Source organism: Nycticebus coucang, chromosome 22 (genome assembly GCF_027406575.1).
Source record: "Nycticebus coucang isolate mNycCou1 chromosome 22, mNycCou1.pri, whole genome shotgun sequence".
Lineage (NCBI taxonomy): Eukaryota > Metazoa > Chordata > Mammalia > Primates > Lorisidae > Nycticebus > Nycticebus coucang.
In genome coordinates this window covers 7,125,193-7,150,175 of record NC_069801.1, presented here as the reverse complement: position 1 = coordinate 7,150,175, position 24,983 = coordinate 7,125,193, and the positions used below count along the sequence as shown (strand labels likewise).

The 24,983-nt window shown below is 41.7% G+C and overlaps 1 protein-coding gene across 5 annotated transcripts in view; it reads right to left on the bottom strand.

Annotated features, from left to right (window-relative positions):
• Positions 1 to 24,983, bottom strand: part of UBE4B (ubiquitination factor E4B) — a 132,649-nt gene that overhangs the window by 15,320 nt on the left and 92,346 nt on the right. For all 5 annotated transcript variants that reach the window (XM_053577260.1, XM_053577261.1, XM_053577263.1 and 2 more), the window contains 11 exons: positions 22,905 to 22,961; positions 22,140 to 22,256; positions 21,943 to 22,041; positions 21,145 to 21,258; positions 18,755 to 18,953; positions 17,286 to 17,424; positions 12,340 to 12,439; positions 10,383 to 10,510; positions 9,458 to 9,556; positions 7,758 to 7,993; positions 871 to 997 (listed from right to left, as the gene is read on the bottom strand). In XM_053577260.1, the coding sequence (XP_053433235.1) occupies positions 871 to 997; positions 7,758 to 7,993; positions 9,458 to 9,556; positions 10,383 to 10,510; positions 12,340 to 12,439; positions 17,286 to 17,424; positions 18,755 to 18,953; positions 21,145 to 21,258; positions 21,943 to 22,041; positions 22,140 to 22,256; positions 22,905 to 22,961 (1,415 nt within the window). The remainder of the gene's footprint in view (positions 1 to 870; positions 998 to 7,757; positions 7,994 to 9,457; positions 9,557 to 10,382; positions 10,511 to 12,339; positions 12,440 to 17,285; positions 17,425 to 18,754; positions 18,954 to 21,144; positions 21,259 to 21,942; positions 22,042 to 22,139; positions 22,257 to 22,904; positions 22,962 to 24,983) is intronic.

Genomic DNA, 24,983 nt, shown 5'->3' with positions numbered 1-24,983 from the left:
AAGTAGATGGCATAATTTTTTTTTTTTGAGACAGATTCTCACTGTGTTGCCTTGGGTAGAGAGCTGTGGTGTCATAGATCACAGCAACCTCCAACGCGTAGGCTTAAGCGATTCTCTTGCCTCAGCCTCCCAAGTAGCTGAGACTACAAGCGCCTGCCACAATGCCTGGCTATTTTTTTGTTGCAGTTGTCATTGTTCAGCTGGCCCGGGCTGGGTTCAAACCCACCAGCCTTGGTGTATGTGGCTGGCACATTACCCACTGAGCTACAGGCATTGCCAGGATAAATTTTTTTTGAAGAATAATTTAAGAGTTCAACATTTTCTATCTAGCTTTCTTTTTTAAGCAGTGACAAATAATTTAAACAGAATTACTAATGTCCACGTTTAAGCAGTCACTCAAATTTCAGGTAGGTATACGAAAAGTCCTTAAAGTTCAGGAGTTTACCACAAAAAATAACACTTCAAATGGTAAATCTAATCTAGGAATGTTAGGAGGACATTTCTAAATCTAAAGCTTGGTATCAAATTGAAGGACAGTGCATGATTTCATTTTAGCTATTCTGACTTCATTTAACGCTGAAATCATAGAAACACCAAAAAATATTTAACATATCATCTCAGCATATTTATAGGATCTTTTTTCTCTCTATTTTTATATATAGGATCTTTCCTTATGTACACCGTCCTCAATTCAGCAGTATCCTCAGGCACAGCCATTTAGATAACCCTGTCCTTGCTTAGTAGTACCTCCTGGTAAATTTACTGAGCCCAGCTATGTCAACAAGAATCCAGCTACAACTGCTTTTAAGCAGTAATTTTACCTGTGATTTGCAAGAGAGCAAGCTGTGATATTAGGGGCCCAATACTCACTTGAATTCCTCCATAAAAGTGCCGTGGTGAGCTATGTTTTGCCAAAGGCTTTTAAAAATGGTGCTAATGTGATAGCGAATTGTGAACTTGTCGTAGAACTCGCTGGTGGCTCCGGTATGCTCAACATCTAAAGAAGAAAGACAAAGGGACTGAGGCCGTGCGCGTTCGCACCATTCCAAATGCAGTGAACTGCAGCAACAGTGACAGAGAGTGAGTGTAAACCTGCAAAATCAGAGATCTGGGAAAGCTTCACCTCTCTCTCCCGTGTAAGGGAGGAGAGAAAGGACGCTTTTATTTATTTTTTTCTTTTTCTTTTTTGGTTATTGGCCAGGGCTAGGTTTGAACCCGCCACCTCTGGCATATGGGACCGGCGCCCTACTCCTTGAGCTACAGGCGCCGCCTGAAAGGACGCTTTTATAGACAGAACTTTCACAATGAAGGTGTGGCAGTGATAAAGTACCACAAGGAACTAGGCTGGGAAAACTGGTGTCATTAGGACAGCATCAACTTAACAATGACCAGAAAGAGGGTTATCATCCTTCCCCCAATTTTAAGTTATTAATTTATAGCAATCATACAGAATTTTACATTTTTTAAACCCCCCCCATGTATTCTCCAGGAACACACAGCATTTTAAATGAGCATTTCTGAGTATTAAAAAACTGTGTTAAATTTTACTGAGGGCCACATATATATTAAGTATGTCTATTATTTTAAATACTTTTATGTTATGGACATTTTCAAACATGTACTAAAGTAGAGAAAGGCACAATGAATCCCTTGCGTACTCATTACCCATTTATCAATGGCCACATCCCTGGACCTATTAAAATGGAAGAAAAGTTGTTATCCAAATGGCAAACAATTTAAGCATGAGAAATTCCAGGATTCATGACAAAATTAAGGGAAAAAAAAAAGGAAAAACTGTCAAAGACCATAAAGCTTCAGAACGAGACAAAAAAGTAAATTAAAATAAGTTACCATTTTTAACTTACCAAATTGGAAGACATTACAAAAATGACAATACTACGTATAGGTAAAGATTTGGGGAAACAGGCATGCTGGAAACTGTCAATGCTGGTAGGAATGAACGGTGATGCAGTCTCCCTAAGGGCAATTTGGTGCAATACAGCACAAGCCATTGATACGCCAAGCCCTCTGATCCAACAATTCTACTCAAGAGAATGCAGACAGGCAAGCTCAAAGACAATCTCCAAGGGGACCCAGTAAGTTTCATATTACTATTTATACTAGAGAAAAAAATACAAATAATCCAAATGCCCAACAGAGAACACAAAAACATATGTGGGATATATTAAATGAAAACTGCAGATTACTGAATAAAATGTAGTTTGGGTCCAATCAGTTTTTTAGAAAATTAATTAACTGTAAGAAACAGAGTGAAATGTTAACAGAGACCCTGAGTATAGAGATTATAGGAGATTTTTGTTTTCTTCTTGGTATTTTCTATATATCCATCTTCTTGGTATTTTCTATATATCCAAAAAGACCTTTTTTGTGATTAAAAAAAGTTATTTAAAAATAAAAAGAATAAGATAATAAATACTTACCATACCAAGATCTGAAAGTACTTATATATATTCATTAAGTCAACCCTTAAGATGAACCAACTGTCACTTAATTAACTGTATGAAAGTGTGAACTCCAGTGTGGAGAGCTGCTTTTAAGCACAGTCTACCAGAGGAGGAGATACCGGGGCCAGCATGATACCTCATATCCTCTCCATGTGCCCTTAAAATCTGTGCTGTCTTCTGAGCAAGCAGAGCCTCGGTAACCGCTGTGAACTCATTACTGGGCAACATGCATCTCTCCCAACATACTTTCTTCTTATTCCCTCTTAACACTCCCTCAAAATCACACCAGCCCCGGTTACTAATTCCGAGGGCTTCTTGCTGCCTTCTCTCCCAATTCCTTCAGCTGCCAGGGCCTTTCCATTTGCTGTCCCCTTTGCCTGTCCCAGTGTTGCTGAGATCCTCTCATGGCTCGTGTTTGTCCCATTTTCAACGTCACTCCAAGGTCATCTCCTCCAAGACCTCCCCTGGCTACCTTCTGAAAGTAACCCACACCTCCCTCCCACATTCGCTGTTTCTGAATCTTTTACTTTTTTGTTCTTTTTTTTTTTTTGCAGTTTTTGGCCAGGGCTGGGCTTGAACCCACCACCTCCGGCATATGGGACCAGCGCCTTACTCCTCTGAGCTACAGGCGCCGCCCTGAATCTTTTATTTTTTAAGTGTCTGTCTCCCAACTAGAATTTCTGAACCACAATGGCAGGGACCGTGACATCCTCACACAATATTGCTGAATCAGTGATTGAATCTACTGTAGCTGATGCTGGCCTTGCTGATTCAGATCAGTTTTAGGAAAGAGAATAATTTTAAATAAGTCTGAGAGGAACTGTGTGATACAAAATAAAACACTCTTTATTTTGAAACTTAATTGTATTTTTGAAACAAAAATTTGAGCATGAGCATTTCTAATTTAGCATACTGTCTTTAAGGGGAGCTTAGGCTAGACACGCTGGCTCAAGCTATAATCCCAGAGCTTTGGAAGATACAAGAGGATCACTGGAGGCCAGGAGTTTGAGACCAAGGCCCTATCTCCTTTAAAAAAAAAAAAAAAAAGAGGAGCTCGTGATTCTACATACATTGATCTTCTTTATGCCAACTCCAATCCACGTCTAGGAGTCAGACGCGTTTAGGGTCAGGCCTACTTAGCAGGTCTTCACATGAAGGTGAGGACACCTGAGGCTGTGTCTGTGATGTCCCTGCAAGGCACTCCTTGCCAGTCCCTTGGTAACTGTGTGAAGAACAGCAGAGACAGGAGCACAAGTGCTAAAGCCCAACTGCCGAGGTCACTGCCACTTGCTAGCTATTGACCTTCAGCAAGCCTCTTGATCCTTCTAAGCTTCAGTTTCCTCATTTGTAAAATGGAGATATTTATAGCACTCAGATTTAGAGTGGCTGTGGGGGATTAAGTGAGAGGATCAGTAAGCATTCGATGAGTGGTGGCTATTATTAGCACAGAGGGCACACTGCTCCATGGCAAAGGGGACAGAGAGAATAACAACCACCCACTAGATCCTGGAACATTCCCAGTGGGGCTCCACCAGCCCCACCGCTGGTCTCATAGGCAAGAGGCCCCGCTGGGTTACATGTGTGGACTTATGTGTGTGAGTGTGTCTGGAAGCCACAGTGACAAGCTCTGGACACTGACTACAAAGTACATTTAACTGGCTTGGCGCCTGTAGCTCAGCGGCTAGGGCACCAGCCACATATACCAGAGCTGGCGGATTCTAATCCAGCCAGGGCCTGCCAAACAATGACAACCACAACCAAAAAATAGCTGGGTGTTGGGTGGCACCTGTGGCTCAAGGAGTAGGGCGCCGGGGTCCCATATGCCGGAGGTGGTGGGTTCAGACCCAGCCCCAACCAAAACCCACAAAAAACAAACAAAAAGTATCTGGGTGTTGGGGCGGGTGCCTGTAGTCCCAGATGCTTGGGAGGCTGAGGCAAGAGAATCGCTTAATTAAGCCCAAGAGTTTGAGGTTGCTGTGAGCTGTGACGCCACCACATTCTACTGAGGGCGACATAGTGAGACTCTGTTGTTTCTACTACTAACGATACATGTTTACTGTAGAAAAATGAAGAAGTTCAAATAGTAATAATAAAAAAGAAACTTTATAATTTTACCATTCAAAAATAACCATCTTGTTAATATTTTAGTGCACGTCTTTCCCTACTTCCCCCCCAGCCCCCCGCATCCCTACTTTCTTCTATCATATACACACGTGTACCAAAAATGCGGACATATTGTTTCATTACTTGGCATTTTCCTTACTTTTAGTTATTTAACCAACAATACATTATTATTATTATTTTTTAATACATTATTTTTTGATGCTCACACAGGTCCACTGTATGGATAAACTGTAACTTAATTGATCCCTGAGTGGCAGGAATGTAGGTTGTTTACATTATTTTCACTATGCTACACTATAAATAATGCTGCAGTGAATAACACCATAAACGATTGTGCACATTTATAATTATTTCCCTAGAATATACTTCTAGAAATTAAGTTTATGTGTCAGAGGGTACGCTGGTTATTTAGCTGTTTCCCTCAGCTTTTCGTAGTTGGTTTTGTGATTCTGGGGCTGGCAGTCTGCGGAAATTTTCCTTTGCCAGCAGGCCCTGTTAGGGCTGCCAACAGGGTGTGCTGCAGGAAAATGGGGAAAACGAAGGCGTGGCAAAGCTATTGAGGCTGGCAATGGTTTTCTGCCCAGCAGCGGCAGTTGGTTCCACTGCCAGTACCCCTGGCACTAGCAACCTTGCACACCCCCGGAGATACGAGCACCAGCTGGCTAAGGGTCCTAGTTCCAGCCAAGTAAGTCCCCATTAGAGCAGCTGGGTTCTAACAAGCCCAGACTTTTACTTTGGTTCTCCTAGCTCCAAGGAAAGATGATGTTTCTTTAATCTTCCCCATTGCTCTTGTTAAATTCTCTATTTTTTTATTTTGTAGAGATACTATCTTGCTACATTGTCCAGCCTTGTTTTGAAATCCTGGCCTCAATGATCCACCCACCTCAGTCTCCTGATGTACCAGGATTACAGGCGTGAGGTACTGCACCCTGCCAAATTGTTAAAATAAATGGTATGTTTCTTTTTCAGGACTAGACCTTGACCAATACAACATTTATGAACATTTGATGAGGACTGCCAAACCACCTTCCAGAAAGGTTTTACCAATTTCCACTCATGAGAGTTTCACACACTAATGCTGCTTGCTGGCTACAGGGCAGGTCAAATACAGTTTTGCAGGTTAGTTTACTTCTCTAAAAGTTAGCACTAGGTATTTTCAGCTTAAAAATAAATTTAATATTTGAGGGAGGCGCCTGTGGCTCAAAGGAGTAGGGTGCCAGCCGCGGGCCAAAAACTGCCCCCTCCCCCCAAAAAAATATATAAATAATTTAATATTTGAAAGTGGAACCTTGTCATTTTAAGAAATTGAATCATCTTTAATTCCACCAAGCCACGTATTTCTGAGGCACCAAATGAGGTTCATCCAGAGCACACAGAATGCACGGCTTGTACCTGGATGACCTGGGCTCCACCCCCACTAGGGCTAAGAGACGAAAGAGAACTACTCTTACCCAAGAAGGCGCTTTTTATCCAGGAGTGTTTTCTCCTGTTGGCTAGGTAAGAAGGTTAGCAAAACTTGAAAGGGCTTGGGTACCTGCTTTACATTTAAGAAGAAATGAGTAGGCTGAGGAAGGAGAGAGACTCTGGTTAGATGTCACAAAATAATAATGACTAAGGAAAAGTAGGTTGACAGATTTGGGGAACCCTTGGAGTAAAGAGAGAGATGACAGCACAGGACCAGGCCTAGGTTAACAGAGAAGGAATGATTGTGAACACACGGAGATCTTCAACTGTGAACAGTAGGGGACTGACGGTGCTCTGGCCGGTGTTTCTTACAAGAAGATGGTGAGTTGACGGCATTAAGTGCCAAAGATGTGCACTCAGGGCCCAGGATGTGCTGGATCCAACGCAAGATGAAAAGAGACAAGATACCTCCTTTGCTGAGGAACATACAACCTGGTAAGAAAATGTTCCTTTTTTTTTTTTTGTGGAGACAGAGTCTCACTTTACGGCCCTTGGTAGAGTGCCGTGGCATCACACAGCTCACAGCAACCTCCAGCTCCTGGGCTTAAGCTATTCTTTTGCCTCAGCCTCCCGAGTAGCTGGGACTACAGGTGCCCGCCACAGCACCCGGCTATTTTTTTGTTGCAGTTTGGCCGGGGCTGGGTTTGAACCCACCACCCTCGGCATATGGGGCCAGCGCCCTACTCACTGAGCCAGGTGCCGCCCGGAAAATGTTCCATTAATACAATAATCTTGTGCCTGTGCTAGAGGACAGGTAAACAGGTCCCATGAGTAAAAGCTCAAAAAACCCAAATTAAAAATTTGGAATACAATTCACCAAGAAGGGGAGGACCACTCTGTCTAGCATGCTGTCTTCACCAGTGTAATCCAAAACCCTGCACCACACCTGGCAAATGCTAGGAGCTCAATACATACATGTGGAATTCATGAATGAGGATTCCCAGAGGCCCCCAGAATTTCTCATTCTGCTAGTTTGAGTAGAGTACAAGTTTTTTTTTTTTTTTTTTTTTTTGAGATAGAGTCTCACTCTGTCGCCTGAGTAGTATGCCATGGTGTCATCATAGTTCACAGCAACCTCAAACTCTTGGGCTCAAGTGATCCTCTTGCCTCAGCCTCACGAGTAGCTGGGACTACAGGTGCCCATCACAACACCTGACTACTTTTTCTACTTTTGGTAGAGACAGGGGTCTCACTCTTGCTCACCTGGTCTTGAATTCCTGAGCTCAAGCAATCCACCCGCTTCAGCCTCCTCAAGTGCTAGGATTATAGGCATGAGCCACCATGCCTGACCCAAGAATAAGTATCTTTAACAAGCTTCTTGTTTAATCCTCACTTTGGAAAGTCTCAGTTATAGAATGGTGATATAAAACTAAGGCCGTTAAGTTCAAAGCTAAAATGAACCAGGTAATTTCACTCAGATAACACCATCACCTTGCGCTGTTGATACCAACTGGGTCTCAAGGGTTGTCCTGGACGTGCTGTAGCAGAGTCCCGCATGTAGAATGGTCAATGCAGTGTCTTCACTACTCGGGGGAAAAGCAGCCGATAGTATAATACATGCTCTGCCAGCAGCAGACAGGGAGGTTACACTTGTAGTGGACATCAGGTGGTTAGGTATCAGGTTTCCAGCGACTGTCTGCTGGCTTCAGACGACCTTGCCTATGTCTGACCACCAGGTGCCACCGTGTACACCCAGGAACCTACCTGTATAAAACTTCATCAGTGAAGGTACCAACAGTTTGGTGGCAAGAGGATGATTCTCAATCATTTCAAAAAACTTCTGGGTTCGTGGCTGAACAGCAGGGTTGGTCATAAACATGACTTCTACCAGTTTGGCCACTAGATACGGATTTCGGATGTAGTTCTGGTTGCACAACATCACAACAAGGAACATCACAATATCCTGAGTACAGGGCTCATAAAGCACCTGGGGAGAGTATCTGAATGCAGGCAAGAAGAACAAGAAACACAGCTCTGAGAAACTCAACCTGGGTGAAGGCTGGTGGCATCAGGTGAGGAAGGGCATTCAGGTCGAGGGGCACAGATGCCAAATGCCCTTGAAACTTGTTGACTTTAAAGCGATTATGTACGTCATAACTAAGCAGATTTAAAACCAAACATGTTTGCTGGCTGTAGAATGTTATACTATTAACTTATGATATTTTGGAAACTAAACCAAAGCTATGATTTAAAACAGGTAAATTTCACAAAAGGTCTTGCCTACCAAAAGATTTAAAATTTCTTTGATGGAGTCGTTTTAACTTTTAAAAATTCTGCTGAAAATAAGCATAAATGAAAAATTTCAAAAAGTATTTTTTCATGAAAACGGCTTATCCAGCGTTACGTTTGTACCCATCACCTACCTCTCTTCATCCCCCTCCCACTCACACACCTTCCCAGCCTCTTGTATCTGTGGATCTATTCTCCACCTTTATAAGGTCAACGTTTTTAGTTCCCACATACGAGTAAGAACATGTGATATTTGTACACGAACATGTACGTGAACATGTGATTTTTCTGGACCAAAGTTGGTTTTTCAGCACATAAAGCATCATTTTTAGTCACCCTTTAAATTTTTCACCATTCAAAATTCATGTGTTACCGCTGATTTCGACTTTCTTGAAAGGCAGCTTTTATGGCAGCAACACAACTTGCTCCATCTAATGTTAGAGCTTATTATTATGTACCATTTATACTAATTTTGTATTTTTCTCTTTGTTACAAAACTTTCACAAGGTGTATTTTGTGAATTAATGCTTGTGAATCTGCACTACTTTTACATTTCAAAACAGACTTCACATCCCATTTTTTCATCTTCTAGCCAACACTACTACCACAATGATGTTGTCATGGTGCCAAAGAATTGTGGCTGTAATTCTTATAACCTGTGATGTTACAGGAATTATAACATTATAAAGATTAATCTATATGAATAGAAATATGTATTTCATCAACCAAATAAAGATTTGAATATAGTTTTTTAAGGTCTATAATATCAGTTATAAATTCCAGCCATTTCTTTGTAAGCTTTCTCCAATTTTACAATTGAACAAATTATGGTACAAAATATAGATATGGCTATTTCTGGCTCTTGGATGTTCACTCAGATATTTATAAACTGTTCTGTTTCTCAGAACCATATACTCAACTATTAGAAATTCAACTTAATTTCCACAGAATACATTATTATCTCCATGTTAATCCTGCTTCTGTCTTTGCAATATTATTGGAACTGGACTAGTGCCACGGTACGATTTATTTTTTCCAGTCTCTAGGCAGCATTCAATTAAAACAGTTACATAAAATATCAGGCATAAAATGGAAGTTTGCAATGTAGTTCACAATATCATGTACTTATTATGCAGAAAAATATTAGAAGTATGTAATATGTTAAAGGCACTTACTGTACAATAAAAAATAAAAATTCAGCAACATCTTCTACATAAAACTCAGGCAATGCTGCAAATACCTTGGGGACATCAGAATTTAAAGGCAGTGTTATGCTGTCAACGAGAAAAAAAGGGCAATTTACAAAATGAAATCGTGGCGTAAACTATGAGAAACCTTAATGCTATCATTAAGTAAGTACTTTATCTGGGAGAAAAATTCCTTCTGTAAAACAACAGGTAAAATGTATGCAGGTAAAGAAATCACAATCAGAAACCAACAGGGAATCTGCTGGGCTCTGTGCGAAATGCTTTTCCTTTTCTTGATTTCTTTTTTTTTTTTCTTGATTTCTTATTAAGATTAATGCAATAGAGAAAATAAGGAAATAAAAAGGTCATATTTGGTCATTTTGTACAACTCAATCTGTTTGAGATGACAGAGCTACACATGTATTTTAATTAATATTAAAATTAATTAAGCCCCTTGAGCCAATCTTACCAAAATCAGTGACCTAAAGACTTTGTAATAATAGTAGAATAATAATAATAATAGTAAATAAAATCAAAATGGCTGCCTAGAGGAGATGTCCAGTTGATGACAAAGTGATTAACAATATTCTTAGCTCCCTCTATAAATCAGATGGGTATTTTCCTGGATCCAGTGCTTAAGAGGGCCTAATATTCTGTTATCTCCAGTTATTAGCTGCCAATTCGAAATTTCCTTTTGTATCAAAGATTTTATAGCAAATTTTTAAGAAACACTATGACATTACCCTATCACTGCAACTAACTGCAGGGAAAATACCAACTAATACATACAGCCAATTTCATAGTCTGTATAAATGCCACCTGGAAAGTGAGAAGTGAATCCTGATAAAAGTGAGGGTTTTAGTCTTAGTTACCAACTTTGGAGAACGAGGTAAAGAGGAAGGAGCACACTCACTCGGGATATGCGGGGTCCAGGATGCGGAGCAGCAGCTGAATAAGAAGGCCATAAAAATTCAGACACCTTCTCAGGAAGCTCTCGTCAAGTAAGCCAGCATCAGCACAGGCCTTGCACCGTACCAGTTTCTGTGGAAGCAGGTATGCCCTACCCTTAGATCAGTCGATAGCTAAGTCCCTGTGGTGTGACCGGGAAGGGAATGGGGCAGGGAGATGGGAAATTTAGGTTGTAGATAGAGCTTCACCTCTAACTAACTAGCTATAGGATGTAGGCTGAGTCTCAAGACCTTTTACCTGAGAAAAACAAAAGATATGCCATGCAAACTGCTGAATATAAAAAGTCCAGCACATAGTTAGTGCTCAAAAGGTTAATGACTACTGTCATATGCAAAGAACTTGACTCAGGCGGCCTCTTGGGGGTGAGAACTGTCAGACAGTCTGCTTCTGAATTCCAGCATCCCTGCTTAAAACAGCCCTCAGACAAAATGTGTGTCCACTAGGGATGTATTCCTGCCTCAGAGGACTGCTGACATTAAACACATATTCACATATACAGTGAAATGGAAATTGATAGATCCCCTTGAAACACATCTGAGGAATGCTTAGAGGGTCCACTGACCCCAGATAAGGGCCCTTATTTTATATCTTGAAGAGGTCTCGTCTATTAGTAAATAAAACTGAAATCTTGAACCAGAAACCTAAGTCAGGTGAAATCTCCACATATTATCCTACCAAACAGCAGAAAACAGGACCAGCTAACATTCAGCATTGTAATTAAAACATAAACATAAATGGCATACACTTGCCATTTATGCATTTCTTATATAACATTAGCCAGCATTTATTTTTGGCTCTGTCTCATCAGCAGGAACATTCCCATGTATTGTTAGGTTCTGTGCAACAAATCATTTTCAATTAAAAATGCAAATTGAGGGGCCAGGCACTGTGGTTCACACCTACATGCCTAGCACTTTAGTAGGCCCAAGTGGGAGGACTGTTTGAGCTCAGGAATTTGAGACCAGTCTGAGCAACATGGTTGAGACCCAGTCTCTATAAAAACTTAAAAAAAAAAGTCAGACATGATGGCATGTGCTTGTAGTCCCAGCTACCTGGGAGGGCAAGGCAAGAGATTGTTTGCGCTGAGGAGTTTAAAGTTGCAGTGAGCTATATAGTGACATCTCTGCACTTTAGCCTAGGGGACAGAGCAAGACTGTCCTAAGAAGAGAGAAACAAAAAAATGAACGAGGAGCAAAGGAAAGAGCTCTTTCTACTGCCACAGATCAACTTTGTCAAGGGTCATGAAAATGGACACAGGCGCATATGCATGTGTGCTGGGGCGGGGAGGGTGGCAGGTAAGGAGGACCTTGCACAAGGCGGGGAAGGAGAGAGGGTGTTACCCTGAGAGTGATAAAATCCATTAGGAATTCATGAAGTCACAGCATAGGCATTTGCATATTTTGTCTCAAGATTTAAATAATTGAAATGCAGATACATGTAAGGTATCAACAAATTTTAAAATGTACTGTTTTATCTTTTTTTTTTTTATTTATTTCTTTTTTTTTTTTTTTTGTAGAGACAGAGTCTCACCTTATCGCCCTCGGTAGAGTGCCGTGGCCTCACACAGCTCACAGCAACCTCCAACTCCTGGGCTTAAGCGATTCTCTTGCCTCAGCCTCCCAAGTAGCTGGGACTACAGGCGCCCGCCACAACGCCCGGCTATTTTCTGGTTGCAGTTTGGCCGGGGCCGGGTCTGAACCCGCCACCCTCGGTATATGGGGCCGGCGCCCCACCGATTGAGCCACAGGCGCCGCCCTGTACTGTTTTATCTTAAAGGAAAAGAATAATAAAGAAAAAATAAAGATAAAGACTTGAACTGCTCACTCAAGCCATGTACGTATTCTGGTAGGAAAACTAGCATTCTGAGGAGGGTCTGTAGCTATTCGATGAACTATACAGACCTTCAGCTGAGTTTTACAGCGCTTCAGCATTTCGCGGTGTCTAGTTGCCAGTGGGGAATCTTTCCATTGGCTTTCATTGTTTTTCAAATCTTCTACAGTTCTGAAATCAAACACCAACAGTCAAATGAAGGCAAACAGTGGGACCATCCATTCCTTTTTCATTTCATGGATCCTAAGATACTATGCACCCTCAGCATTGCAGTGTATCTTAGCATCAACAGCAAGTTATGATTCAATTGGCAGCATTTTCCTCTTACTGGTATACCTAAAATAATCTGTCTTAAAAGTGACGGCACTTCAGATTTGACAAAATACAGTAACCTTTATTGGAAAAGAAGTATATGTTCCCTTATTTTTCTGGGAGGAGGAAAAAGAAGTCAGTCTCTTATGAAAATCCAAGGTTACTATGCCTATTTAGTTATTCAAAATAAAGGCTATTTTATTACACTAATAGCATTTCTTTTTTTTTTTCTGTTGTGAGTGTGTCCCCTCTGCCTGAAATGCTCTTCTCTGCAATGATATCTGTGGCTGCTCTCTGATGACCTTCAGGCCCCAATGCTATTCTAATTCCTTTGTATCCTGACAGTCTCTAGAAGACTAGAAATTGCTAAATGTCCAAAAACTACATCCTTCAGACTCCCTTGCTGCCAGCGTTCCTGCAAGTCCTAGCTTCCACCAAGAGATGAACCCTCACTTAAGGCAGAGTGAATGTTGTCAAGTGGTAGACTCAAGACTCTTCCACGAGCACAATGGTGTAGGGTTTTGGCTAAGCCTGGGCAAATGCTCTACTGTTAGGCTGAACCCAGGAGCAGCTTCCCTGTCAGACTAGGTTCATAGTATAGCTCCAGGAGTATAGCTTCTTTTCTACCCAATTAGTACCCTACAATAATCCTCTTTCTAATTACCCCAGATAAATTGGATTTTTTGTCTACAACTGAAACATGACTAAGGCAGACAGCACAATGGCCTCTCCCAAGATGTTGCATACTAATCCTTAGATGGAACCAATGAATATGCAACTTTATGTGGGAAAAGAGACTTTGCAGATGTGAATAAGGACATGGACCTTCAGATGGCAAGACTGTCCCAGATTTCTGGGTGGGCCCAATATAATCACAATGGTCCTTCTAAGAGAAAGAGGGAGTCAGAGGAGATATGACAATGAGGGCAGGGTCAGGGAGAGGAGATTTGAAGATATTATGCTGTTGGATTTGAAAATGGTGTGAGGGGGCCATGAGCCACGGAATGTAGGCAGCTTTTAGAATCTGAAAAAAGCCAAGGAAAGAGATTCTCCTCTAGTGCCTCCAGAAGGAATGAGACCTTGATTTTAGCACTTCTGACCTTCAGAACTGCATGATAATAATTTGTGCTGTTTTCAGTCAATGGTAATTGGAAGCTAATATAATGACCTATATAGTACTGGCACCCAAAGAGGTTGTGAGCGATAGGCCTCAGGAGCAAACAGGCCTCCAGGATGAGTGCTTCAGCTGGGCTGGTCTCCAAGTGGTGAAGCTTTGTTAGTATTGGAGGATGGGACACTGGTAGCCCAAGGCTCTGTCTGAGTGGAAAAACAGCCAGGTAAACGATCACCTGTAACCTTCTAGAAAGAAGAGGTGGAGTAGATACTTCTAATTATGCTGGAGAGCTTATAGGAAAAAAAAAAAGATAGTCTCAAGATTTTAAATTCTGACCTGAAGGAAAAAAAAAAACAAAAATCAATGGACCAGGGAGTTTCAAAGACTATCGTAAATAAGCAGAATCTGATCCTACAAATCACTAAATCACAACACAGGCTAAATTCATACCTGGGCCTCTTATCTGAATGTGAGGGTAAAGACTGGGACCCAAAGAGTCCAAATGGAGGAATTTGGGAGCACTTAAGGACTCCAAGTACCCAAGTCTCTAACCCCCGGAACCTTGCTTGCTAGCGGGAGCAGCTTCTGTAATGATCTCACTTGAGGTGGTCACTTGCAGGGAAATTCCCTTTTCCCTTAGGTTCATCTCCCTCTCCCCCTCCCCCTTTTTTTGAGACAGAGTCTCACTTAGTCACCCTTTGTAGAGTGCTGTGTTGTCATAGCTCACAGCAACTTCAAACTCTTGGGCTCAAGCTATCCTCTTGCCTCAGTTTTTTCTCATCTTTAGTAGAGATGGGGGTCTCACTCTTGCTCAGGCTGGTCTCAAACTGAAGTGATCCACCTGCCTCAGCTTCCCAGAGTGCTAGGATTACAAGTGTGAGCCACTGTACTTGGCCTCCATCATCCTTCACTGTTTCCAAAACCACAGGTAGGGTCAGATCAAGGACTACCGTCAAGGCCTGATTACAAAGTCACATGCAAAAGTACATACATATTTGAAGAAAAAGAAAGGGCAAGATTTGCTAATATGCTATATTAATTTCTATTGCTGCTGTAACAAGTTACCACAGACATGGTGGCTTGAATGAACTCAATTAGTGTCTTAGAGTTCTGGAGGTCAGAAGTGTAAAATGTTGTCAGCAGGGATGTTTCCTTCTGGAGGGTCTGGCTTCCTGGAATCACCTGCATTCTCTAGCATGTGACTCCCAATCACTCTGACCTTTGCTTCCATCATCACATCCCTTCTCTCATGACGACACACTCCTGACTCTCTTACAAGGATCTCTGTGATGACACTGGGCCCACCAACACAATCTAGATAATCTCCTTCTCTCAAAATCCTTCACCTAATTGTGTCTGCAAAGTCCCTTGACCATGTAAGGAAGGTAACATTTACTGGTTCCGGGGACTGGATGCAGACACCTTTGGGATGTCACTGCTGAACTTCCCACAGATATGCTGCCATAAATGTGGAAGTCTATCTGGGGTTATGTGTGGGAACAGATTCCTCTCTCCATCAGCAAGAGAGGAAAAGGCTAACATATCTTTTTTTTTTTTTTTTTTTGTAGCGACAGAGTCTCACTTTATGGCCCTCGGTAGAGTGCCGTGGCATCACACAGCTCACAGCAACCTCCAACTCCTGGGCTCAAGCGATTCTCCTGCCTCAGCTTCCCGAGTAGCTGGGACTACAGGCGCCCGCCACAATGCCCAGCTATTTTTTGGTTGCAGTTCAGCCGGGGCCGGGTTTCAACCCGCCACCCTCGGTATATGGGGCCGGCGCCTTACCGACTGAGCCACAGGCGCTGCCCAAGGCTAACATATCTTATAGGCCTAAATTCACTGACATAATTATGCCTACCAGAAACAATGGATTCCATGTTATCTCAAATAGTTGGGAGGGGTTCTTACTGGGTGCCCAACTAGTTGACCAAAACTTGGAATTGATAGTGACTTATGCTGAATGCAGCTGAACTACCGGGTATTCCTTGGTATAATGCGGAGAAAGGAATTCAAGGTGTAAGGAGCTCAGAATAGTAATGTAGCTTTACAATATGTGATTTGTTGAGATAATTCCCCTTCCAACCCTCCTCCCCAGCTATGTCCCAAGTGGCAATTCTAATGTCATAGCATTGAAAGACGTACAGGTGAGAACGGCAGTACCTCTGAGAAGCACAACCAGTGATGGCACAGCTGGGAGTGAAGGGTGCAGACAGTGCCACCGAAATGGACCCCCTAAAGTCAGCAGGAGTGACGGGAGTGATGAAGAAACAGATAAATCTACAACCATTAGTTTGAAATTTCTATAAGCCTCTCTCAGTAACTGACATTATAATATAAAATAATAAATATAAGCACATTATTTTTTGGGTCTATAAGGAATGTTTACTAATGTAAATGTAGGTGATAAAGCAAGTCTCAGCAGACTTCAAAAGACACAAAATATATTTTCTGATTGCAATGGAATTTAGCTAGAAATCAATAAGAAAAGATAAACAGGCTAGGCGCAGTGGCTCACGCCTGTAATCCTAGCACTCTGGGAGGCTAAGGTGGTGGAGACCAGCCTGAGCCAGAGCAAGACCTCATCTCTAAACATAGCAAGGCGTTGTGGCAGGGACCTGTAGTCCCAGCTACTTGGGAGGCTGAGGCAAGTGAATTGCTTGAGCCCAAGAGTATGAGGTTGCTGTGAGCTGTGACGCCATGGCACTCTACCAAGGATGACAAAGTAAAACTCTGTCTCAAAAAAACAAAAAAAAAAAAGAGAGAGAAAAGAAGAAAAGATAAATAGACAAATGCCCTAAGAATCTGGAGTTTAAACAATATATTTTTAAATAACTCATAGGTCAAATAAGGAAAAATAAAAATTAAAAAAATCTTGATTTGAACAATAAGATAAGACATACCAAATGTGAGGGATGCATCTAAAGCCATGCGTGGAGGAAAAGGGAACAGTCTTTTTTTTTTTATTGTTGGGGATTCATTGAGGGTACAATAAGCCAGGTTACACTGATTGCATTTGTTAGGTAAAGTCCCTCTTGCAATCATGTCTTGCCCCCAGAAGGTGTGGCACACACCAAGGCCCCACCCCTCTTGAAAAGGGAACAGTCTTAAATGCACATGGAAGAAAGGTTGGGCGTGGTGATTTACACCTACACTCTTACCACTTTGGGAGATTAAGGAGGGAAGATTGCTTGAGCCCAGGAATTTGAGATTAGCCTAGGCAACATTATGAGACCGGGCTCTACAAAAACTTAAAAAAAAATTATCTGGGTGTGGTGGTGGGAACCTATAGTCTCAGCTACTCAGGAGACAGAGGCAGGAGTTAGCTTAAGCCTAAGAGTTTGAGGTTGTAGTGAGCTGTGATTGCACCACCACACTCCAGCCAAGAGTTCAAAATTCCCAGCAATCAAGGTTTGGTCACCTTGCCTGGTAAAGAACTTGAACAACTAAGCAACATGGATGTGACAGTGGAGGCAGACAGATACTGTAATATCTGAGGCTCCACATTCAAATCCAGTGATCACGTGGGAACTGCCATCTATGAGAACAAGTGGTGACTGGGGCAATCCCAGAACAGGGGATCATGGCACATACCTATTAAGCTCCCTGATGGCCCGGAGTCTGCGGATGTAGCGACGGCAACTGGGCAGAATAGAGAGGTGGTGAGCATGCAGGGTGAGGAAGAAGCATTCCGTGGGGAACTTCGGCTCAGAAAATGGAGGCTGATCTCCATCTAGGAAAAAATAACATAATTTCCTAAATAAAATCTATTACAAGCTTCCATCAGGGAAAAAGCTCAATTCAGAAGAGACTATTATCCTTGAATTTTCAAGAAGATTGAGGATACTGTCAAAATTATGAACTTAAGCAATGTTATGAGAGGAACAGACTTCCCAGGAGCTCCATCTGAGGACTAGGCATTCTGTCCTGATTAAACATTTATATAGATGTCCAACAGGAATCTTTTGTGGCTTCCTCATGTATTGTACGAAATCTCCATTTTCCAACACCATACACAAATTTCACTTAAATCTTAAAATGCTATTAGGATAATAAGTTACTGATCCCATAGCTGTTTCCCCAAATGCTTGTTGTTTCTGTTTTTCTCCATGATAAATAACAGTAGTGCTCGGGAGGATCAATGTACGAAAATTATTCCTTCATACTCCAGATTTGGGAATATGTTCTGAAAAGTGGAATTATGGAGAATAAAAGTTGTATAATCTTTATTATAAAAAAACCCAGAATTCACTTTAGCTCAGTGGTTCTCAACCTGTGGGTCGCAACCCACAGAAACTGTATTAAAGGGCTGCGGCATTAGGAAGGTTGAGAACCACTGCTTTAGATAGATAAAACTGTTTCTTGACAGAATTCAGTTCTGCCCTTATACACTTATAAGAGGTCTATATTTTGAACATTGTGTTCTTACCAGTCATGCAACACATATTTTTCCCATTCTTTTATTTTACGTATGCATTGTCTCATTCTATAAAACATACATTTATATATTACAACACATGCATGATATCCCTCACTATATGCTTCATTTCCTTTTTTTTTGGAGACAGTCCTTACTATGTTGCCCTCAGTAGAGTGCTGTGATGTCACAGCTCACAGCAACTTCAAACTCTTGGGCTTTAAACTCTTGCCTCAGCCTCCCGAGTAGTGGGACTATAGGCGCTCGCCACAATGCCCAGCTATTTTTAGAAACGGGGTTTCAACTCTGGCCCAGGCTGGTCTCAAACCCGTGAGCTCAGGTCATCCACCCGCCTCAGCCTCCCAGAGTGCTAGGATTAAAGGCGTGAGCTCCTGTGCCTGGCCAAGTTGCTATCATTTTTATTATATTTCCTTTTTCTTTCTTACTGAAAATAGTATATTTCCTTCCATTTGTTCTATGCTCTATTATGGCTAATCCAAATGAGAATTTTTTACTATATTAATTTTGTCCTGTTTCTCTATTTCATAGATTTATTTTATGGAGAAGTAATAATCTGTGAGGAAATCACGAGCATCCAGATAGAAGGGCAGGGCCTTATGGACCTAACGGTGACCACGGGACTCACAGAGCTCAGTCAGCCAGTCGTTCACATCCTCCATGGTGGCATTCACGCGAGTCTCATCGTTAGGAAGCGTGATCCGACATCTTGGGTGAAATATATATGTGGGATCAACGGTTTCTAGCTTGATTTTTGTACTTAGCTGCTGTAGTACCCAAAGGAAATTCAGCATAAATCCATCTGTGGATACTAATCTATCATCTGTCTGTGAAATATGAAAAGAAAAAGATTTAAAATAACAACTTGAACAGAAATTTTGGAACCACTTTTTATGACAGCAGACTGAACTATCAAAGTGACCATGCCCTGAAGTCAATGAGAGGACGTATATAGTCGTCACTGTCACTGCATTAGCAGACATGGTTTGTTCAGTATTAATTATACATAAAGCATTTTATACATTTTCTCACTGAATTCTGATCAGTGATAATGCCATTAACATTTTACAGAGGAGGAACCTAAGGTTCAGTGAATTTAACTAATTTGCCCAAATCAGTAAGTAGAAACACGGTAAATTTTACTTTTTTTTTTTTTTTTTTTTTTTTGAGACAGACTTTAGCTCTATTGCCTTTAGCTGGAGTGCTGCAGCATCGTCATAGCTCACTGCAACCTCAAACTCATAGGTCAAGCAATCCTCCTACCTCAGCCTCCTGAATAGCTGGGGCTGCAGGTACCTTCCACAAAGCCCTGCTAATTTTTCTATTTTTAGTAGAGATGGGGTCTCACTCCCGTGCAAGCTGGTCTTGAACTCCCTGAGCTTGAGTGATCCTCCCACCCAGACTCCCAGAGTGCTGGGATTACAGGTGTGAGCCACTGCGCCTGGCTCCATTTCTTCTTTTCCCTCAAAAACATCAGGTGGCACCAGTAGCTCAGTGGGTAGGGCGCCGGCCACATATACCCAAGTTGGCGGGCCTGCTAAACAACAAGGATGACTGCAGCAACACAAAAAAATAACCGGACACTGTGGCACCTGTAGTCCCAGCTACTTGGGAGGCTGAGGCAAGAGAATCGCTTAAGCCCAAGAATTTGAGATTGGGCATTCTACCCAGGGCACCAGCTGGAGACTCTGTCTCAAAAAAAAAGAAAAGAAAAAGAACATCAGACCTAGCTCCACTCTACCACTTGACATTCTTTCTCCAGCTGACAGCATTAGCATCGTCCTGCCTTAATAATGTAACAATTATAAAAACGACAAAACACTGGTGTGTGATCACTAGGTACTGGGCACTGTTCTATTCTAATAGCTTCATATAACATAAATCCACAAGTTAGATCCTATCAATATCCCCATTTGGCAGATGAGGAAACTAAAGGACAGAGAGGTAACTATCTAAGGTCTCACTGTTAGTATCTGGTGGAACCATGATTAGACAGCAGGTCTTCTCTACACATTTTTTTTGTTTTGTTTCTGGGTAAAAGTGCCACATCATTCTTCCATTATTTATTAATAGTCAAGGAAGGATGTCCTTTTAATTCTTCTACTTGGTTGAAGTAGCCACAGGCACTAGTCTCTCTCACCTAGACTAATGCACTCAGGACCTTGTAACTGGCCCCACCCTGATCTGTTCCTGACTTCCCCTGGCTAGTACCCCCTCAGGGGGTTCCTATTACAGTAAGCCTACCCTGGTGAGTTCTGCCCACCCACTAGCCCCAGGACCAGCCTCTCTTCCCTGTTCACTCTCCTCCAGCAGCAGAGGTCTGCATGTTGGGCTTGTACAAAGCTGGCTCATTTCCACTGCAATGCCTTACGCATATCCAGAAAGCTCTGTTTTCAGCATTGGAGTAGTTGGCCCTTTCTTTTTAAGTTCTTTTTTTTTTTTGTAGAGACAGAGTCTCACTTTAGGGCCCTCGGTAGAGTGCTGTGGCCTCACACAGCTCACAGCAACCTCCAACTCCTGGGCTTAAGCGATTCTCTTGCCTCAGCCTCCCGAGTAGCTGGGACTACAGGCGCCCGCCACAACGCCCGGCTATTTTTTTGGTTGCAGTTTGGCCGGGGCTGGGTTTGAACCCGCCACCCTTGGTATATGGGGCCGGCGCCTTACCGACTGAGCCACAGGTGCCGCCCGGTAGTTGGCCCTTTCTTATCAGTCAGGTCTCTGGTTCAATGTCACCAAGGCTCAGAGGGTAGCCTTCCCTGCTACCCAATCCGGAATCTTCCCAATACCTTCTTTCTGGTACCTACATAGTCACTTTCAAGTTCTTTGCTTTATTTTCCTCATAGATTTTATTACTGTCCAAAACGATGTATCCCTATGTCTACTCATTTACCCTATAGAACACAGTCTCTGCAAAGCAGGAAGCATATCTACCTGTCCAGCACCGTAGCCTGATTCCGAACACACCTGGATTAGATGGACGAGACCAGCGAGTGACTAGAAGCAGTGCTCAGGCCCTACCTGCATCTGCGCTTTCTTCACGTTCGCATTGACGACAGCCGCCATGTAACTAAGAGCAGCCTCACGGGTTTCACCGTTCAGTAAAACACTATGCAGAATCTTGAAGAGCTCTTGCTGAAATTTATTAAAAAAAAAAAAGAAAAAGAAAAAAAACTTTATTTTAACATTATTCCTTTTTGACATTAAGAACGCCAAGCCTATTTCCCACTTTCTCTCCTTTCACACTTCTACTCCTATCATATCATTTTTTTCAAGATCTTAATTGGCTTTTATTAGCCAATATCCCATTGATCACAAGAGGAATATAAGAAATGTTCATATTCAACTGTGTCAGAATGATTAGCATGAAAGCAGAATATGGAGTGTTAATAAAATAGCCTTGGTTACTTCCTTTCCATGATCAAAATCACCTTAACAACCCAAGCCTATACTTTCTCTGCTTTTAAGTTTAGAAATGAAGACATATTAATCTACATTTAAAATAAGTGAGTCAGCAAGAGATGTGGGCAAAGTGATTGCTCTCACTCACCCTCACACTTTAAGACTGAAGGGCAAGCTGGAGAGAGAACACAGCCACAGAACTTAGGACCCAGGGATGCTACATAGAAAGGGCAGCTTAGTATTGCTGCTGCTGCTATTATTCAAGACACAGGGTCACCTTATCTCTGTGTATGAAGCATATCTTTTAAGTTGGCTTTTATTAGGTATTCACAAATCAGGTGGCATCCCATTTACAAAAGAGACGTTTCCTATCTATAGCTTTTATTAACTATTTGGATGCGTTTTCTGAACACCTACCCTTCCAAGCTCTAAGTAATGCTGTAGTGACTGGCTAACCACACGAGTGTTTTCCAGGGTAATGGCAGGCCCTGAAAAATATTTTTCAACCACCTTAGCCTAGAAAGAGAAGGAAAACAATTCAGTCAATATGTAACGTACAATGGGAAGGAATCTGAACAGAAGAGCCGCCAAGTGCTAACGGCTACCATACTTACATCATCTTCCGCAAAGACTGAGAAGCTGAAGAAAGCCCCCAGGTAGGAGAGTCTCTGCAGCTCCCGCCCAGAGCCAGGGCTTAAGGATTTCGGCAACCACAATGGCAAAGAAGCAACCTAGGCCAAAAATTGGAAGAGGCCAATCAAGCTGCTTAGTAGGTAAATGACTTAGAAATATAATGAACAGCTCTGAATAGCCAGCTGCTCAGGAGATTCTCAGCCACTGGCACCATGGCCAACACTTAACATCAAAAACCCAGGTGCACAGATGCGTCAGGATCCCTGTTGTTACTTTCTCACCTCAGATGGAGGAAAACCCTCTGACCTCTCTTGATTTTCATAACACACTGAATTTTCACGTTTCAAATAATTATTGGATGGAGTTCAAATAAACCATTGTTACCCTTCCAAAATACAAGTAAAATTTTCCCATAGGCATGTTGTCCCAGTTGTATAATTCTAACTTACACACACATACAATCACAGAAGTCAACAACTTCATTATAGGAAGTAACGTGTATAATATCAATTTAACAGGTAAGAGACTCTCAGGCATGTTACCTCCGACTTCATCTAAATCAGTGGTTCTCAACCTTCCTAATGCTGTGAACCTTCAATACAATTCCTGTGGGTTGTGACCCACAGGTTGAGAACCGCTAATCTAAATGTTCCAGAGACGGTTTTCAGATAATGTTACTTAAGGAAAATCTTCTGGGTTAGGATAAATTCACTGAAAATGTGCAGGCCCATCAGGCAGGTGCTTACCAAATTGCACACGGGGTGTGTCTTCCCAAACTTGGTTTCACAGAGCTCACCCAGTGCCTAAAACAAGATGAGAAAGGGTCGTTTAAGTGTGTTCCATCTTAAACTCACTACATGGGTAACATCCAGGAGTACCTTTATCTGCTGCTATACATACACATATGTTCCTTCCAAAAGGGTACCAGACAGCTTTACTACTTTTTTCTGATTAACAAACTATACACATATATTTTTAAAAACTTGAAAATTAAACAAATATAAAGTGAAACTAAAAAACTCAAACATTACCCTCACACATAAACCCTATTGATATTATGATTAAGTTTTCCACACGTATTTTGTGTCCTATATAGAGAAAAGTACTTATTTTTACAAAAAACATGTTTTTCATTTTGCATCTTCCCATGTCTAAAAGATTTGTTTCTTAAATTTTGGATGGCTAGCCTTGACAGTGCTAAACATGAATAAATAAATAACTACAAGTTAATAAGCTATCAAATTCAGAACGTGTTGGGGGCAAGACATGATTGCAAGAGGGACTTTACCTAACAATTGCAATCAGTGTAACTGGCTTATTGTACCCTCAATGAATCCCCAACAATAAAAAAAAAAAAAAAAAAAAAAAGTAGGAATAATAAATGTACAGAGTTTTTTCAAAAAAAAAAAAAAAATTCAGAACGTGTTGAGAAGCACAACCTGGTTTTAAGATACCTAGAAACTTTGAGAACTAGAACACTTTCCTTCAGGGCTCCTATCACTCCCACATTCAGAAACAGTTTTTAGGGGCATAAACACCATTCAACGTAGCCATGATAACTCAATCAAACACCATTTTTACCAGTGAACTGAATTTTCCTTGATTTAGACACAGCTCTAAAAGTTGCTAAGCTAGCCAAAGGAAGCTTTGGGGTCACGCATGTAGGCATGGACACAATTTTGAGAAGTGCTGAGGCTCGGCTCTCTCAGAGGAAAAGCTCTCACTGCTCAGAGCAGGAGATCATGAACTTGGCTGCACACTAGTATTCCGTGAGAAGCTTTTGGAAACCCCAAGGCCACGCCCATAGCCCCAACACACTAAATCTTGATATCTGGAGCTGGGAACCAAGCAGCAGCTTTTAAAGATTCCCCAAGTGTCTCCAAGATACAGCTCTGGAGGATCCACTGACCTAGAGAATGATCAGAATTATCTTTGATTTTAGCACCCACAGCATCCTCTTCCTGCCTCTCATTACTGCACTCTCTCTCACCAAATCCTCATTATTGTACAAGCATCGGTAATGACACAAAATGAAATTACTGTCTACCACAGTGAAGGCCTTTGTTTTTTGAATAAAAGGACATTTTATTGCCATCTGACACTAACAGCTCCTCACTGAAACATCAAGTTCATTCCAACCACAAGGAAAAAGCCAAGAATTCCATGACGAAATATTTATATAATACAGTGATAATTAGTGTTCACTAAAATATTTCATTACTGAACTCAAACAATCAGATAAAAAAGGTATTTTCTCTTATCAGTCACAGGCAGAATAATACATAAGGATTAATAGAAATTTATTAGGTACCTGAATAATACGCATGATGGAAAGAGCCTGGGCATAAACACGTTCTAATTATTCTTAAAAGTAGGAATTCCTGTCTTACCTTCCATTTATCTTTAACTTTTAGCCTTTTGGCGTTAAGATCGTAGTTTTTTTTTTTTGTAGAGACAGAGTTTCACTTTATTGCCCTCCGTAGAGTGCCGTGGCGTCACACAGCTCACAGCAACCTCCAACTCCTGGGCTTAGGCGATTCTCCTGCCTCAGCCTCCTGAGTAGCTGGGACCACAGGCACCCGCCACAACGCCCGGCTATTTTTTTTTGTTGCAGTTTGGCCGGGGCTGATCGTAGTTTTTTTTAAAAATAGATAAATGCACATCTTGGTTTTAGCATTTATCACAGTGTAACTCTCCACTTGTTTTGTTGGGGTTTTGATTTCTTGCAACAGAGGGACCTTGTCTGACTAGCTCCTGTGTTCCGGGTGCCTACCGCAGATCAGATCCTCAGAAAGTAATGAAGGCATGGTACAAGCAATCACACC